The sequence below is a fragment of the Rattus rattus genome, chromosome 9, assembly GCF_011064425.1.
Source record: "Rattus rattus isolate New Zealand chromosome 9, Rrattus_CSIRO_v1, whole genome shotgun sequence".
Lineage (NCBI taxonomy): Eukaryota > Metazoa > Chordata > Mammalia > Rodentia > Muridae > Rattus > Rattus rattus.
Window position 1 is genome coordinate 79,019,830 of NC_046162.1, and position 18,242 is coordinate 79,038,071.

General features: G+C 39.5%; 1 protein-coding gene across 1 annotated transcript in view; it reads left to right on the plus strand.

Moving 5' to 3' along the window:
• The window catches only part of Abca5 (ATP binding cassette subfamily A member 5), a 62,768-nt gene extending 49,154 nt beyond the window's left edge, over positions 1–13,614 (plus strand). The window contains exons 28-38 of the mRNA XM_032912363.1: positions 3,067–3,193; positions 3,401–3,518; positions 3,613–3,704; positions 4,441–4,616; positions 5,145–5,220; positions 5,336–5,430; positions 6,224–6,343; positions 7,504–7,653; positions 8,502–8,581; positions 9,465–9,520; positions 10,471–13,614. Coding sequence (XP_032768254.1) covers positions 3,067–3,193; positions 3,401–3,518; positions 3,613–3,704; positions 4,441–4,616; positions 5,145–5,220; positions 5,336–5,430; positions 6,224–6,343; positions 7,504–7,653; positions 8,502–8,581; positions 9,465–9,520; positions 10,471–10,578 — 1,198 coding nt within the window. The 3' untranslated portion in view covers positions 10,579–13,614. The remainder of the gene's footprint in view (positions 1–3,066; positions 3,194–3,400; positions 3,519–3,612; positions 3,705–4,440; positions 4,617–5,144; positions 5,221–5,335; positions 5,431–6,223; positions 6,344–7,503; positions 7,654–8,501; positions 8,582–9,464; positions 9,521–10,470) is intronic.
• Positions 13,615–18,242: the final 4,628 nt, after the last annotated feature.

Consider the following 18,242-nt stretch of genomic DNA (forward strand, 5'->3'; position numbering starts at 1 on the left):
TGTTGGACTTTTCTTCATGTGCTTCAAATCCTGCAGCTTTTCCCCTTGTAACTGTGTATCAGGGAGTTCCTGTTTTAGTTTGTCCTCCCTGACACCCCTTACTCTGTTCAGTTTGCCTCTTTCATTATTCTCAGCTTCATATCTCTTTGCACTATCACTAAAAATACATTTCTTGTAAATAAAAATAACATAAAATAACTTGGTAATAGTGTATGTTTTCTGTAAAAAATAAGCTGTTTGATCCTACTTGGTAGCCATAACATTTTCCTACTTAACCTTACTTGTTACTCGAGCCTTTCTCTGAATTTTTCAAATTTCCCAGATCACCTTGCATCCTACTTCTTAGTGAAATATTGCCATTTATCTCTGAAAATACAGTACTTGATTGTGTGTGTGTGTGTGTGTGTGTGTGTGTGTGTGTGAGAGAGAGAGAGAGAGAGAGAGACAGAGACAGAGACAGAGACAGAGACAGACAGAGAGGGAGAGGGAGAAAGAGAGAGAGAGACAGAGAGAGAGACAGAGAGAGAGACAGACAGAGATGGAGAGAGAGAGAGACAGCTGGCAGAGTAACAATCTACATGAGGCAAAAACGTCATTTAGTTCAATGTGACCTAGTTGGGTGGTGTGGGTTCTTACTTGTAGAGTCTGACAACAGACCGTTTATTTTATACATATTTAAGTACAACTTTGGAAAACAGTTTTCTAGGAACCTTTATATCAATTCTATGTGTGTAATAAAGCTTAAGGATTGACCACATTGAAATTCTTCTGCAAAGTACTAGTGATTAGTAGGGTTTTCAGTTAGCTAAATGAATTGATTCAAGCCAGATCAAGAGTAGAAGGGCAGGTTTATTGAGAGGGAGCTCTTGGGTGGGTTCACCAATCCCATAGGTGGAGGTCAGGGACATCATGTGCCTGGGCTAAAGCCAGTGGGTTTATGGGATTTTAGGTGCGGGGTGATAATGTGTGAGCTAGGAGCTTGGATTATGCCCGTATAAGGTAAAACAAAACAAAACAAAACAAAAAAACTAAGTCACTGGGTAGGCACTGGTAGATGAGAGAGATGACGTTAGCTTGGAGTTTTCTCCTTCCTGGTGGGGTTGAGGGGAGAAAAGCCAATAGGGTTTCTTAGCTTGTACAGGGGGTGAGCTGGGGTTCCAACCAACCAGTGATGTCTTCCATAAGCACGGTTCCTATAGTTTAAGACAGGTGGTCTTAAAAAGCTTCAAAGCTTTTTAAGGTGACTTCTCCCCTAAGAATGGACTGTGCTGACTGAGAGACAGTGTTCAAGAGAAAGGTCCAGAGAGGAGGATTCTGGCTTACACATACACGATGGTTGGGGCAGAAGCAGGTGGATTTTGGTATGACCTGGTCCTGCAGATGGCACAGATTACCAGGCCCTTAGCAGCCACTCTCAGCCTCCCGGGTAGAGAACAGATGCACATCTCTCCTCGCAGAGACGACCTGAGTGCCCAGCACTCCCTTCCCCTCGTGCCTCTGTGAGAGCACAGGACTCAGACCTCACCGTAAGTGCCAGTGTCTGCAGAGTCATCTACACTGACAGTGCTTTTGCCTTTTCATGCCCCAGGGAAGCGCTGGCTCTGTTATGGATCCTGTATTCCATGCTCTTAAGGATGTTGCTCTGACAGTTTTCTTTTCTCTTTCTATATCATGCTGAATCATGTGTGTGTGTTTGTATGTTGTGGTGTTTGTATGTATATATTCATGTGTGTGTGCTGTGTGTATGTATGTATGTATGTGCGCGCTCTCTCTCTCTCTCTCTCTCTCTCTCTCTCTCTCTCTCTCTCTCTCTCTCTCTCTCTGATGGTTGATGTCTTCCTCGGTCTCTCTACCCCAGGGATCCTTTTGTTTCCACTTCCCCAGCACTGAGATTACAGGATTGTGCTGCCTCACCCAGTTTTTAAAATATATGCTAGGGATCCAAGGTCAGGGTCTCATGCTTCTGTGGTAGCAGGCACCTTACCAAATAAGCCATTTCTCCAGCACCTTCCTTCATAATACAGGAAAGGACCTAAAAGTCTTTTTCAAGTATAAATCCATTTCTGGTTCTTTATGTGATATCTTTGTTTGTTTTCTAGTCAGATGCCCTCTTTCTTTTGTTGTTTATGTCCCATTCACTCCTTCATACTGTATAATCTGGCTTTCCTCTCAGCCCTTCACCTACAGCGTCTTCAGTCTTTGCTGGGCTCAGGGGGCTTGGTCCCTTGGTTGATCCCTCCCCCACTTCTTGTCTCCTCTCCTTTTGTTTCTTATAAGGTCACGTTCATCGCCTCTTTACTCTCTTCCTACTCAAGATTCTCTTCAAGCACTTCTTCCCTGTCTGTCATTAAATCAAGGATTCCTTCCCCTGTCTGTCATTAAATCAAGGATTCCTTTCCCTGTCTGTCATTAAATCAAGCATTCCTTCCCCTGTCTGTCATTAAATCAAGCATTCCTTTGGGTTTTGATTTCAGCATTATCTACTCTTCCTAGACCATTCTATGTTTACTCAGACTACTATATCTTTGGAGGAAATATTCATAAATTAAGTTAAAGATTGTTTTTTTTAAAATTTATGTGTATGTGTGCATGTTTGTGTGAGTGAAAGCCAAGGCCAAAGAGGGTATCGGCTCCTTTAAAGCTTGAGTTATAGGGAGTTTTGAGCCTCCTGATGTGAGTGTTGGGAACCAAATTCATGGGCTCTGGAAGAACAATACATGCTTTCAACTACAGAGACATCTCTTTAGCCCCCAGTTCCCCCTCTCCCTGTGGAATAACGCCTTAAACATACCATATATACCAATTTATATATACATATATATGTATATATATAATGTTGTAAATGATTGGATTTGAATAGTATCATTTAACCACTAACAGTCATTCATTGAGAAGTACCATTAGTAATTATTCTTTTGAGAGGTAACATTAAGTTTCATGTTGATGTTCTTTTAAAACCATTTTATCTATTAGTGCCCAATTTTTTTGGTATTTTAATTATGTAACTATCTACTAAATTTCTTAGTATTTTAATTATGTAACCATCTACTATTTGTATGTGCTTAGGGCCCTCTCACAAAAAGCCAAACATAAGAAGTTTCCAGAACCACCCATCAATGAGGATGAAGATGAAGATGTCAAAGCGGAAAGGTTGAAGGTTAAAGAGCTGATGGGCTGCCAGTGTTGTGAGGAGGTAACCTGCCCTTGTTACTAAGTCATGTTCAGCCGCAATGGTAGATCACCAAGGCACTGGAATGAGGAAGAAACATTTTTCGTATGAATGTAAAATTTATATTAGATTGCCCTCTGAGAAGTGAATCAGTTCTTGGCATACATATATGAGATATGAAATGATAGATATCTAATTTGTGACTTTGTTTAAAACTTTTTTGCTTATTAGAAACCAGCCATTATGGTATGCAATTTGCATAAAGAATATGATGACAAGAAAGATTTTCTTCATTCAAGGAAAACAACAAAAGTAGCAACAAAATACGTCTCTTTCTGTGTGAAAAAAGGTTGGTATTTATTTTTCTTAAGAAAGTTTTCCAGAAGAGTAATTTCCGATTTTAGTTTAACTTTAATATATAATTTTTTCCCCAATACCTGTAGGAGAGATCTTGGGACTGTTGGGTCCAAATGGTGCTGGCAAAAGCACGATTATTAATATTCTTGTTGGGGATGTTGAACCAACTTCAGGCAAGGTACGCTGTGGACAACCATGGGTTATGTCTAATCTGACATTTTAATTTAAGATACGCTCACTAATGTCAAATTATGAACTAGATGGCCAGACATTGTGTTTTAGTATTCTTAGTATAGGTTTATGAGATTAAGGTCTTTTGGTTATCTGAAAGTAATACACGTGAAATTTTCACACACAAATAGACATATATAGTTCTGCTTTTAGTGAGTCTTTACACGCATGATAGATTTATCCACCCACTTATGAAGACAGATACAGTAATTTCTGGAGATAGGTGGGTTAGTCTGGGCCCTGTCAGTGAGTCTGCAGCGTGCTTAGGACCCCACCCCCACGCGCTTCTCCTTCCTGACTCCCCTTTGCTCTCTTCACTGTGAATTACCAGGAATACTCCTTTCTGGGACTTTGCCTAAGATTAATTTTTATGTCAATCACACCTTATATCTGAGAAACAAAAAGGACTTATTTTACTTATCTTATTAGTTTACATACAGTGTTTCAGTGAAGCCCTGTGATGACAATACTTGATTTTCCTTCCACCAGTATAAAATTACCACCTTCTCTGGATGGAGCTCTTAAATTCTGACTTACTTATTCATGGCCTTGCACCATTACAAAGCATTAGGATGCTGGCCAGATACTACCGTGACCTAGGGGAGGAGCTTAACAGATCAATCTACTTACTGTCTCCTTCACAACACGAAGCAAAGATATAAAACGTGGTTTGCATTTTGTAGATATTTCTAGGAGATTATAGTTCACATTCAAATGAAGATGATGAATCCACCAAGTGTATGGGTTACTGCCCCCAGACAAACCCACTCTGGCCAGATATTACTCTGCAAGAACATTTTGAAATTTATGGAGCCGTGAAAGGGATGAGTTCAGGTGACATGAAGGAAGTAATCAGTCGGTAAGTCACCCTCACCCCTTGGGGACGGAGACGCACACTCCAGCCTCTTTACATTTTAAAACAAGCATCTGTGTGCAGATTATGTTTTCCATGGAAAAATGGTCATTGCTTTTCATTTGCCCTTTATAAGTTATGATACCTATGGAAAAAAATCAGCTTTTCTGTTTCTGTTCATTCTGATTCTTTTTTATTTTTTTGAGATAGTCTTTCGACGGCAGCCCCAGCCAGTCTTGAAACTCAGATCTGCAAGCATCTGCTCCTGAGTGCTAGAATTAGACATATGTCAGCATGCCAGCAGGGTTCAGTTTTTCTATCTCTAATTATAGGAAAATGTACCATACATAATATGCAAATTAATTGAATTATTTCTAAAAATTAATTTGTTTACAATGATGTAAATTGGAGATTTTTTCCTTACCTAATTAACATTACCTGAGTGATACTTTTAGAACAGTATAAATAATTATATGTAACATGTTTGTATTAATACAGATCCAGGTACATAATTTTGTGTTGTCCGTTTTGCAGAATAACAAAAGCCCTTGATTTGAAAGAACATCTTCAGAAAACTGTAAAGAAACTCCCTGCAGGGATCAAGCGAAAGGTATTCTTCATCAGAGGACAGATACGTGTATTTCATTAGTTGAGGGTCCATTGCTCTCTGGGCAGACGTCCTCAGACTGAAGCCTTAGTCCAGCCTCCCTCTTCCTTCCCCCTAGCTGTGTTTTGCTCTCAGTATGCTGGGGAATCCTCAGGTGACACTGCTGGATGAGCCGTCTACAGGTATGGACCCCAGAGCCAAACAGCACATGTGGTGAGTATGACACTTGGGACACTTGCTGCTTGGTGCATTGCATCATGGGGTAGAGTCACTGTGACCAATAGCTTCCTGTCAGTGATGAGTACATCTTGATTGTATAAAATAGTAATTAAACTTTTAAAGCTTTTATCATATCTTTGTTGAAATGTTAATGGTATTTTGTATACTGCAGAACAGAAATCAACACACAGCTGATTACTGAAATAAATAATTCTACTTTCTGAATTAATTTTGGAAGATTTTTCTCATAGTCACTTAACAGAACAGTAAACTGTGTTTCATATTATTGTTTTGAATTTATGTTGTAATTTGTTGAAATTTAAAGTACTAGTTGGTTGAATAATTTTTAGTTCTTAATTTCCTTGTTTTTCAAGTATAAGGTTTGGGTTAGATCTATATTAATTTTATGAGTATGTCCATTTTTAAAACAAAATCACGTTTTGTCATACTTGATTCACTCTTTCTTCCTTTCATGCTTTTGTATTTTCTTTATACTTTTGTTGTTATTGCTGGGGACTGAGACCAAGATACTGTGCACTGTAAGCCGGTGCTACACCTCTGAGCTGCACCAGCCTGGCTGTCAGGCCTTAGCTCATGGGTACCTGTGACCCAGTGCATTTGTCAGTCAGGACCAAGGAAGGGTAGGTTAGGACGGAAACTGGAGTTTGGCAGGATACAGTCGTTTACAACAGTTGGTAATGGGTAAGTTTTAGTCAAGTAGTTGGGTTTTGAGAAAGTACTTTCCCATATTAAACAGGTGTCACTTAACTTTTATTTCTGTTTATAGGCGAGCCATTCGAACTGCGTTTAAAAACAAGAAGCGGGCTGCCCTCCTCACTACGCATTACATGGAAGAGGCAGAGGCTGTCTGTGACAGGGTGGCCATCATGGTGTCCGGGCAGCTCAGGTAGACATTTAAACAGCGCACCTTTCAGACAAAGAGAGGGAGGGCAGATTTTTAAATGTGATCTTTAAAAAATGTAGAGAACTATGCATTAATTTGAAATGTCAAAACTTTTAGTTTTAAAAATCAGTTTTGTATAGAACTTTTTGGAAATACATGTATATCTATATTTTACAAAATATGTCCAGCTACTACCTGTATTCGTATGTTTTTATGTCTTGTGTTTGTTATTTAAAAACTATTAGACTATTTTAAAATAATGGACATTGTTTTGAATTATAACACAAAGTATAAAATAGTATTTGAGCTTATATTTGCATAAAGAAATGGTTGATTGAATAATTGACTGTGTGCAAAGAGGCAGATTTTCCTTCACGATGGTTTCAAGTAATCTATGTCTGTATTGTTCCCTCAAAGGAAGCTTACCCTTTCTTGATCTCAGGTGAATGCTGGTTATAACCAGTTTTTCCTAGAACACTGAGTAAGGAAAAGGAGTAAGAACTGTGAGAGGTAGTGTTCATGGCTGAAAAGCTTACAGACACCCTAACTGAGCAGACACTGCATATCCCTGAGTGTGCTACAGTGTGCTGAGGTGCACACGCAGATGGGGTTCTCTGTGCACAGCTCATAAGCCTGCTTTAACACGAGGAAAGTAAACACAGATCGAAGGGCAGCCCAGCAAAACATGTGATCGGAATTCCTTAAAACTGTGCAAGTCGGGAGAAAGGAGGACTGAGTAATAAATGTCCTTAGCATTTGAAACGAGAGAGACAGCAACTAAATGCAGCATGGGATAGACCCCTAGAAACTAGGTGTAGCTTGGGATAGACCCTAGAAACTAGGTGAAGCTTGGGATAGTCTCCTGGAACAAAAGACACTAACAGAAAGGAGCAGAGTCAACCCAGGTCTGACCCTGGCCAGCCTTGTGTAATGGAGGTCACTTGATTTTGACAAACTTGTAAGAATAGAAGAAGAAAATATTATGGAAAAGGAGACTAGATAAAGAGTGTATGAGCATGTTGCATGATGTTTGCAACTTTTCTATACCTGTAAAGGATTGCCAGAGTCATTTTATAAAAAAAAAAAATGTAGCAGAGATTTAAGGGAGAAATCATTCTTTGAAAACGGTCAAGCCATTTTAGCTCTTTTAAAAATTATTTCAGATGCATTGGAACAGTACAACATCTAAAGAGCAAGTTTGGCAAAGGCTACTTTTTAGAAATTAAACTAAAGGACTGGATAGAAAACCTGGAAATAGATCGCCTTCAAAGAGAAATTCAATATATTTTCCCAAATGCAAGCCGCCAAGAGAGGTAACAACTTTTAAAATATATTTAATACTTTTTATACAGTTGTTTTTAAAACAAAATCCTAAACATTCAGTTTTACCAAATGACAATTCAGGGCCTAGTCGCTGTGGGGAAGCCTGCTAGCTCAGAGAGGCAGAGAAAGCACCCAGCTGACCCTCCTCCTCAACCAGTGTCCCAGAAGGAAAAAACAACAACCCATTTCTTCTCCACAGTCTTGAAAACCCTTCCAACTGAATGTCCCTCCTTTTTACCTCCTGTGTGTCTCTCTGTCCGTCCTCCTGGTTTCCTCTCAATCTCTAGTTTTTTCCTCTGTTCACTCTCTGTCAACTGGTTGCTTGCTCTGCCTGTGACCTTTGGCTGGCTTTATTCAGTCTTGTTTACAATAAACAGAAAGCTCTCGGATTAAGGATGTGTGCCAGGGCTCAGCCACACAACACCTAGAAACAGGCGTTTCCAGTACACAGTCTCACAGTGTGATCAAATACCCTGCACACTCTTAGATTAAAGGTGTGTCCTACGACTGAGCCGTGCTGAAACTAGAGACAGCCTTTAATATCCGGGGTCACAGTGTGATCAACAAGAAATCAGGGACGTTGACATTTTGAGGTATTTTCCATGTGTGTCTTCAACTGTCTTAGCAGCAGGGCAGGGCTGTGCTGTCAGAGCAGAGGCTTGTAACTACTACAGGGGGATAATTACCTGGTATTGTCCAGATCATTCTGCACACACTTTTAGGGAAATTATCAGATTATTAAAATGTACATTTGAACTTAAAAAGTTTTAAGCTTAGCATTCAAGCAAACACAGTAGTTAAATTTTCCATCTTCCAGTATTTTATCTTTCTTTTTCAGCTTCTCTTCTATTCTGGCTTATAAAATTCCAAAAGAAGATGTCCAGTCTCTCTCACAGTCCTTTGCTAAGTTGGAGGAAGGCAAGTAGCATTTGAGAATACTGTAAAATGGTTTTCAAGTAAGGAAAGGGTTTTATTCAGAAAATTTAGAACTAGGAGTCAGGTTATACTTGCAGTTATAGAAAATGTAATCTTTTGTTCTTTTATTCTAAGTTAAATAAATATAAATGTAAATACTCATACTATATATTAAACAATAATTAAAAAGAGAAAAGGTCAAGTCTTTGAAAGGGGATGTGGGAAACACGGGAGAACTTCAAATGGAATAATGCAAATTCAGTTCTCATGTATCTAAATCACAAAAACTTAAGAATTTGAAATGTAGAGTTTTTATCATTTTCTAATGGGGATTTTGAATCGGACAATATTCACTTATATCTTATGTATCTCTGTAGCTGTAGACTAATTATTAGTTCTGAAATTTTTCCCTTACTGATAATTTCTTTATAATTAAAAGAATAAGTATACTAAGAATTTGGTATTAGAAATTTGATATTAGAAGGCAGGATTTGAAGTGAAAACAGCAAAGTTGATAATGACCAATGATATGAAATGAATTTAAGAATCAAACCAGGCTCTAGTGGTGTTTGGAGAATGGGGACTAGAGCTCTGACACCACAAGAAAACAAAGGAATGACGAAGAACAGGACACTGGAGAGGAGGAGGAGCTAACCCAGAAGAAGAAGCAGGCCACAGCACAGGTGATGCGAGTTGTCTACAGAGGACCAGCAGTGGGCATGGAAGGGACAAGAAGCAGGGCTGAGAGAATAACAACTTGGACAGCTTCAGTTTCCAAGAAGTTGTTGACAGAGTTTTAAAAAGCAGAGTAGATTCTTTAGAATTAATTGCCATTTCACTCCTTAGAAGTATCACTAAGTAAAATGCTATTTTTACATTTTAATAGCAAAACACACTTTTGCCATTGAAGAATACAGCTTTTCTCAAGCAACCCTGGAACAGGTATTGTAAAGTTAAATTAGAAACGATTACTGTATCATTAAGTGTATCTAGTAGCAATTGCTTAGGTTTACAATGTAGAGACTGATATTATAGGCATTTAAAACTACGTACTTAAAACACAGTTACTCACCTCTTTCATGTGTGGGTGTGGGTGTACAGTTGCCACACGTTTTTGTGGGGACCGGAGGACATGGTAGACTATGGGAACTCTTTCAAAGATTAAATTAAGAAATAAAAATTAGAGTTTCACTCTTATGACAGAGTTGGAATATGATAATTAATCTTAGAAATATTTCATTTTATGAACTCATATACAAGTGTATGTGAGTATATAAAGGTATACAAATGTATGATGTAGTTGATACTGTATTTCAGTCTGTTGTTATTATAAGGACAACTCAGGTCTTGTGTGGGCTTGACAAAAGGTACTGCCGAGCCATCTCACCATTCCCAAATTATAGTTTAATTGTAATTACAACTTTAGCTTCCTCTTAGTTTTTTGTCCAATTTCATTTTCAATTAAATCTTTAATTGAAAAATCATGTAATTTATATTTATTGGCTACAGTGTGATGGTTTGATATATATGTATACTATTAAATAACTCAAGTAAATTTTATTTTGTTAAGCTTGAACATCTTTTTGTTTATCTTAGTAAATATTTAAAAGACTCATGGCATTATTTCATATTAGAATACTTTAAATTGTTTAAACATTTTAAAGCTATTTTATGACACTGCTACTTGATATATTAATTAGAAAATTTATTAACCCTCTAACTATGTGTTTGTCTTTGTATCTACTGGACAGAACTTGCTTCCTTTGAATAGCATCAATATCAGCAAACCTCTCGATACTTGTTAAATATTAGTATGGCATTGTATCATTTCTGACTTAGTTAAAAATCCCTTGAATGATACAGCAGTCTCCTTCCCCCTTTCCCTCTGGCAGGTTTTTGTAGAACTTACTAAGGAGCAGGAGGAGGAAGATAATAGCTGCGGGACTTTAAACAGCACGCTCTGGTGGGAAAGAAGGCAGGAAGACAGAGTCGTGTTCTGAATGTTTGCGCTCACCCCGCCTGCTGACCCTGAACTTACTCTTTTTTATTTTGTTTTTCCTTCTTTTATCTTAACTTTGATTTTAAAAGTTTATTACTTGAATAGTCACAAAACATGAAAGCACTTGGAAATTTCCTAAACTCCTTAATTTATGCACCATGGTTATTTATGTGTTTGGGTTTTCTTTAAATAAATGTGTGTGTAGTTGTCCACCTGCATGCTTGTACCTGAAGTATGTTGAAGATAGTCTACATGCCATTATTCTCTCGTTTCACAAAAACAATGTTTTTCAACTTAGCATTTAAAGAAATAATACAAGAATAATTTTGAATAATATTTAAATTTTATATTGTTACATAATTATGTAATTTCCCAGTGCTAATTAAAAAGATCAATACCTGACTGGTAACGTAGAAAAGAAACACACAAAGCAATGCAGAAACTGGGTTTTCATTTAAGATTCCTGTAAAAGAAGCTCTTAGTGGAGGTTGGCCTGTGTAAGTGTGGAGCGATTGAGAAGTGACGTCCATTAGGTGGCAGTCATTAGCCACAGTAAATAGAGCGAAGGCACGGGCAGCCTACTGATTGCAGACGTGGGTAATTGGATGTTTCAAGTTGCATGTCTCTTGCCTACATTTAACTTCAGATGTGTTTGGTGATCACAGTTCACAGAGAGACTGTGACTAGAGTCTTAGAATGTAACAGTCTGAGTCTCTGAAGCTATAGTGACGGATGTTTGCCATGGTAGGACACTTAATCTCGACCTTTCCACACCCCCGATGGTGAGCTGCAAAAGCTTTGCCGCCTTCCTCACATAGGGCACACTTAGACAAGGAGGTTAATGCATAACCATTTTTATTACCAAATTTTATTACTTGATTCTTTTGAGTTTTAAGTAAATCAGCATATATATTTCTTTAAAAGGTCACCTCAGAACATGGTAGAATATGGGAACTCTTTCAAGGGTTAAATTAAGAAATAAAAATTAGAGTTTCACTCTTATGACAGAGTTGGAATGTGATAATTAATCTTAGAAATATTTCATTTTATGAACTCATATACAAGTGTATATGAGTATATAAAGGTATACAAATGTATGATGTAGTTGATACTGTATTTCAGTCTGTTGTTATAAGTGTTAGCTTTGCAAAAACATATATATTGTGCTATGACTTTTGCATTACAGAGACATAAAGAACTATAGCAAGAGCGAAAGGACTTGCTACCAACTTACTTTAAATGATCAAGCTTTCAGTGAAGTTACCAATTCTTCAATGTTGGGAAGACTTAACTTTTCGTCCTGTTGGGTTAGGAAATGTATGACTTTAGGTATTCATGGCAAACTCAGGTGTTTCTTTCTCAATACAAGGTGGCCAATTTTCCCCATTGCTTTGACAATTCTGTCCACCTTCCTAAAGATATTTGTTTAGTCTCATATCTCAGAGGTACTGTAATACAGTCGAACCATCCAACAAGTCTGCTTGGATTTTATGACACCTCTCTGCCCCAAGTTATTCTTGTAGGATTTCATTGGCAGTAGCTTGCCTCCTGATTTTGGATCCTTAAGAATCTTACATTTAATTAATCATTAATTAATTAATGATTACTGCATGACAAATATAGTCAAGATGTATTTAAGAGGAAATCTTTATTTTTGCTGATAAATTATAAATGCACATTGTATTTTCTCAGCAAGTCATTGCTGAATGGTGCCGTAAACGTGAAGAGCTGTCTGTTAGTATTTAAGCACCTTGGGCCTTTTTTGGGGGGTGTGATTTTTGTAACACTATAACCAGGACACACGCCCTTAAAACAAACAACAACAGACAGCTTTATTTGTCGTTGTACTAGGACAGTTACTGAAGGGCAGGTTTGGTTTGTGGTTTTGGCCATTCTAAGACAAAGCTGTCTCAGAGATGGTGAACCCAGGCCATGCCGCCTGCTTTTTCATGGAGGTTTGGCCATTGTCTCTTAGCACTGCTCAGTGTGTGCTCAGTGTAAAGTGTAATTTCGTAGGGAATGAAAGTCGAGATTGTACTGCCTAAGCTTTTTTGTTGTGCGTCCGTTCTTATTACAACGAATAGTTTGTTTTTGCACGTGGATTTATTTCAAAATATCTTAAATTATTGCTTTCAGAACTTCGTTCCATATCAATACAGGTAAAGAATTGTGTATTTGCTGGGCGGCACATGGAAACAAACCTCAGTGTCACCTTCCTGCCTTCTGTTGCCCATGGTGGCCATGTAGAAGAGTAGTGAGCAAAGGCAGAGCCCTGCTGGGTGGAAGGCCGGTCTGTCTCCCACAGGGAGGGGCCAGTCACGGCTGGCAATGAGAAAGAAGCATTCTGAATGGTTTGCCTTTGATGCGAGCTTCCCTTCTTCAGTCTTAGGAAAAAGCAGTGGTTTGGTTTTTTTTTTTTCTAAAATTATTTTGGCAAAAATTATTTTAGTCAGTTTTAATTTCACCATTAGAACATCTTTGGATCCAGGGACGGTTTCCAGAATGGCTTTCCGGAGGAGGATGGACTGTTTGGCTCTGTAAGATCTTACATTTTATGAAAAGAAAGATAGATACTTCAGTAACCAGTTATGATATGAAAATGCTTTGCTACTAGTAGTTAAAATACCGAATAGGAACGAACAGCACAACTGATTTTAACTAGGGTAAGTGTTGCTTTCCCGATCCTTTGTTGGTCACTCTGCCTCATTCTGACTGTCTTCTCACATTGTTGGAATGCCACCTTACATTTTCATGTAGCATTTAAAAAGGCATGACTTTTCTTAAATAGTAAATGCTTTTTTTTAATGTATTTTTAATACTGTTAACATTGAGTTTTCATCTTTCCCCTTGAAATAGCATATTACATAAAGTGAAAGAATTTATTCTCAGGTGAATTATTTTTGTATCAGCTATTCTTATAAGGTAAAAATTTACTTGTTTTTTATTCATAATGTGTTGTATGTACAATTCTCAATGCTGCCCTTTAAGAAAAATGAATGTGCTTATATTATTAATAATAAACTTTAAGAGCTAAAAATCTGTGACAGATTTCATTTTGTATACCAAAATGGGTTCTTTGTTATTTAATGTTCATAACTGCATGAGTAACTTAAGTTCAAAATTGAAGCGACAATCTGTAACTAAAATGGTAATATCTCTTAAGAACCCGCATAAAGTAAGGGATAGGAAAACACTGGGAAGAATTGTAGTTCAATCATATTCAAACTCAACAGTAAACAACCGAGAAAAAAATAGGGAATTTTGTTGCTCAGAGAGCCGCTGGATGTATTCTAGTCTTTTTGTCTAGTTGAAAGTCAAAAGAATTTACAATAGTGATTTACCATTTAAATGCTCAGTCTGATGGTTGGCTCCCGTCATCCACTTCTGCATTGGTCAGTTGCTGGCCGAACCTCCCAAGGGACAGCCACTCCAGGTTCCTGTCAGCAAGCGTCTCTTGGCACCAGTAACAGAGTGTTTGGTGTCTGCAGACAGGCTGGATACCCGGGTGGGGTGGTCCCCAGATGGCCCTTCCTTCAGTCGCTGTTCCATATTTTTGTTCCTGTCTTTCTCTTGGACTGGAACATTTCTGGGTTAAAAACTGTGAGATGGGTGGTGGCCCCATCCCTCAACTGGGGGCTGTGCCTGTCTATTGTAGGTGGTTTCTCCAGGTTCTATCTCCTCTTCACTGCATGCATTTTGACTAAAGTCATTCCCATTGGGTTCTGGGAACCTCTTGCTTCCCCGGTATCTGGGATCCTTCAGTGGCTACCCCCAGTTCCTCATCCCCCACTACCACATATTTTTATTTGATTTTCTGACCCTTGTACCTCTCTCCCACCCCCACCAGTACCGGATACTGTCCCCCTTATTTCTTCCTCCTCCTCTTTCCCTCCCAGGTCTCCCTCTCCTCCACTTCCTGCAATCATTCTGTTTCCCCCGAGTGCAGGACTGAAGCTTCCACACCTGGTCTTCCTCCTAAGCTACCCAAAAGATGTTCTAACACAGAACAAGGACACATGCTCCATTATGTTCATAGCAGCCTTATTTATAATAGCCAGAAGCTGGAAACAATCCAGATGCCCTTCAACAGAGGAATGGATACAGAAAATGTGGTATATCTACATGATGGAGTACTACTCAGTGATTAAAAACAATGACTTCATGAAATTCACAGTCAGATGGATGGAACTAGAAAATACCTCCTGAGTGAGGTAGCCCAGACACAGAAGAACACACATGGTAAGTACTCACCGGTAAGTGGCTGTTAGCCTAAAAGCCCATGATATAATCAACAAGGTCAATTTCTTTTGCTCCAGCTACATTGGAATAGACAAGGTGTACAGATGGATAAACCCTTTGACCGCTAGGTGGCAGCAGAGGGCCGTGCGGGAGGGCACCGTCATAGTCCGGGAAGGGGACTGGGTTAAGGCTTTCTGAGCTGGGGCAGAGCTAGCAAGGCAACCTTGGTGACCAGAGGCTGAGTTCTACTCACTGTGTTGGCTGCGTAAGTGCTAGTCTGTTGGGGGAAGTAGTGACAGGACTCAAGAGGTGACACAAAGAACAGGAAATGTAAAGTGAGCCAGTAGACAGCCCAGACGCTTGCCACCCCGAAAGCTAGGCTTTACTAATACAATTGTGAAGGGTTTTGAAGACCCAAGGCAAGGATTAAATCACTGGTTTCAGTCCCTCCTTTGAAGCCTCTAAGAAGTCACAAAGCCTGGATTTTTTTTTCACGTATTGTACAAAATAGTCTTCAAGGACTTTCCACTTTTTTTTTTTTTTTTGAGATCCTATCTACTTATTTCCGTGTATGAGTGTTTTGACTGCACCTATGTCTGTGTACCACGTGCATGCAGTGCCAGTCGAGGCCAGAAGAGGTCAGAATCCGCAGAACTGAAGTTACAGACAGTAGTTAGCTTCAGGCCAGTGCTGGGAACCCAGCTTGGGTCCCCTAGAGGAGCAGAACGCACTCTTAACCTCTGAGCCAGCTCTCCAGCGCAGGACCAGGGAATCTCAGCAATTACTATCCAAAAGCAAACTTTATTGATAACTTAAAAAACTGGGATGTGGATTGGCAGAGATGGGCAAACAAAACCCTTAAGGGATTATTGTTAGTAGAGATCTCACTGTAATCTCTAGTTTTTGTATTTCTCAATCCTATTACTTTCAATAGTAAAGCTGGTATTACTTACGCATTCGAAATAGGTTTATTGTTTCTCTTACAGAGCCATTTAAAGATTTAGCTGGTAATTCTTATAGTGGGAGAATCAAGATCCCATTAATATAAAAAAGTGCCAACTTCTCACCTTTAGAAGATATTTGACTTCATTAAAGTTACATGCTGGGCACAGGGGCCTGGAGGGTGGCAGTTTAGAAGCTTTCTTGGTGTGATTCTGAGAAAGAAAAGGCTGGGTAGCAAGATAGTCTTTATTCCAAAGATTCAGAGAAAGGGCGTAGGGAACTAGTGGTAAAAAGGTGTAGGGGGAAAGAGGAAACATCTCTTAGCCTCAGCTACAGGGGCAATGGGGAGGGCTGGGCAAACAAAGCCACAACACAGAAGAGAAGCTTCGCACCTCTGTGGAAAGACTGGAATTGTAGCAGAAGAGCAGGCTCACACTTTGTGTACGTCATAAGTCCATGAGAGTCTGTGATATTCCAGTGACTCCTGCACGGCAGGCAGTGTGGGAACAGAGATGCATCGTGCTGATGCCTTTATCTTCCAATGGTATAGTAAGGTACTGTGTGAGACAGACACTTCAGAGATCGGAGAACAGCACAGCCGACATTCATGGAGTCTGGAGACACGCTGCCTGTGTCTGCATAGGCAGGAGCCACCAAGGGTAGCCCTGGAGCAGGAGCAGTGAGACGGCGAGCCGTTTAATTGTAGGTATGCTTGTCTGCCCTACTCTGGAACAAGCACAAAGCCCTGTGCATGTAACTGGAGAACCAGCAAGCTAACTTTGATCGTGGGGCTTGACCCGTCATCTCAGAATAACTAGAGAACAGCACGGAGTTCCTGGGGTGCTGTCAGGCCTCTGGAGCTGCCTTCCTGTCATGTGCAGTTTGCTGCCAGCTAGGGCTGAGAACATTTTGCTGTTCTCACAAGAGATCACTGTTTTCTTTTAGACTCGCTTCCCGCCATTTTGATTTACTGTAGAGAGATCCCTAAATGCACTGAGACCAGCAAGCAGAGTGTCAGGTTCCCTTGGTTCTTCTGCTTTTCATCCTCCAGGGTACTCAGGGATGCCCTATGGCTTGGACATTACCTACAGCTTGATGCACAGAGGGGAGGTTTCTGGTGGGATTGCAGACCTGGCAAGTCCACAGGCTGTAGCTCAGTGTGCTAACAGTGAGTCCTGACACACAAGGAAGGAGAGCTGCAGATGAACTGTCCTTGTAGTGACAGTCGATGCTCGAGTGGCTTGGCCATCAGTGCAGACAGCAGCACAGAGAATAGTAACAAGGAAAGACTTAAGCTGCAACTGCACCTTGCCATAGCTGGAAGGTTCCAGCCTTGGAGAGAACCCCAAAGAAGCCTCTACTATTACGTTAGTTTTTTTTTTTTTTAAACTCTTTTTGCCCCTTCAATTTTTCATGTTTTTTTTTACTTCATATTTAAAGTTTTGTTTTTGCCCCGGTGTGTGTGTGTGTGTGTGTGTGTGTGTGTGTGTGTGTGTGTGTGTGTGTGTGTGTGTGTGTCTGTCTGTCTGTCTGTCTGTCTGTCTATCTGTCTGTCAAATGCAGAACTTTGTGGATGCATGGCAAGGAATCTACCACCCAGCTACATTCTAACCCCTTTGTTTTTACATTATTTTTACAAAGATTTTTATTTTTATTTATCGTGTTAACTTTCCTTAATTTTATCCCCTTTCTTTGCTTTATAATCAGGTTTATCCATTGCTCCTTTATCTCCCTCAGATCCCTCCTTTCCCCTTTATATTTAACTTGGCTGCTGCTGCTGCTGCTGCTGCTGCTTCTGCTGCTTCTTCTTCTACTTCCTCCTCCTCTTCCTCTCCCTCCTACTCTTCCTCTTCCACCTCTTCCTCTCTTCCTCATCCTCTTCCCCCTCCTCCTCTTCTTTTTACTATTTCCCAGACCCTTTGTGTAACTTGCTTATTGTTAACTTAGTTTTTAACTTCCTATCTTACTCTACATTTTTCCCATTTCCTCTGGTTATTGGTATACTGGTCAGCCTTAATTGATCTTAATTGTATTTCTATATCTACTTTTCGTTTTCTGTTCTTGTTGTTATGGTAATTTGTTTTCTAATTTCTGAGTGATACTGGCAGTTAGGCCCTCAGGAGAGAGCTGCTCAGTAAGAAGATCCCAAATAAACAGATATCCACCTCAACAGGTGTACAAATGGCAACACAGAAACAAGAAATGTGCAAAAGCAAGACGGCATGATGCACCAAAAAGATCACACTCTTTCTATAGCTGAATCCCAGTGTACGAAGCTGTTAATTCTGGACAAAGAATTCAAAAGTCGAGTGTTTAAGATGGTCAGTGGCTTCATAGAGTATTCAGATAATCAGATGAATGGCCAAAGGGTTATTCAGGACCCGAGGAAGAATGGTCACAACTTCAAGGAACTTGCGATTCTAAAAACAAAAAATCTAAATAGAAACATTGGAAATAAAGCCCCAGTAGGTCAAAGAGAAGATG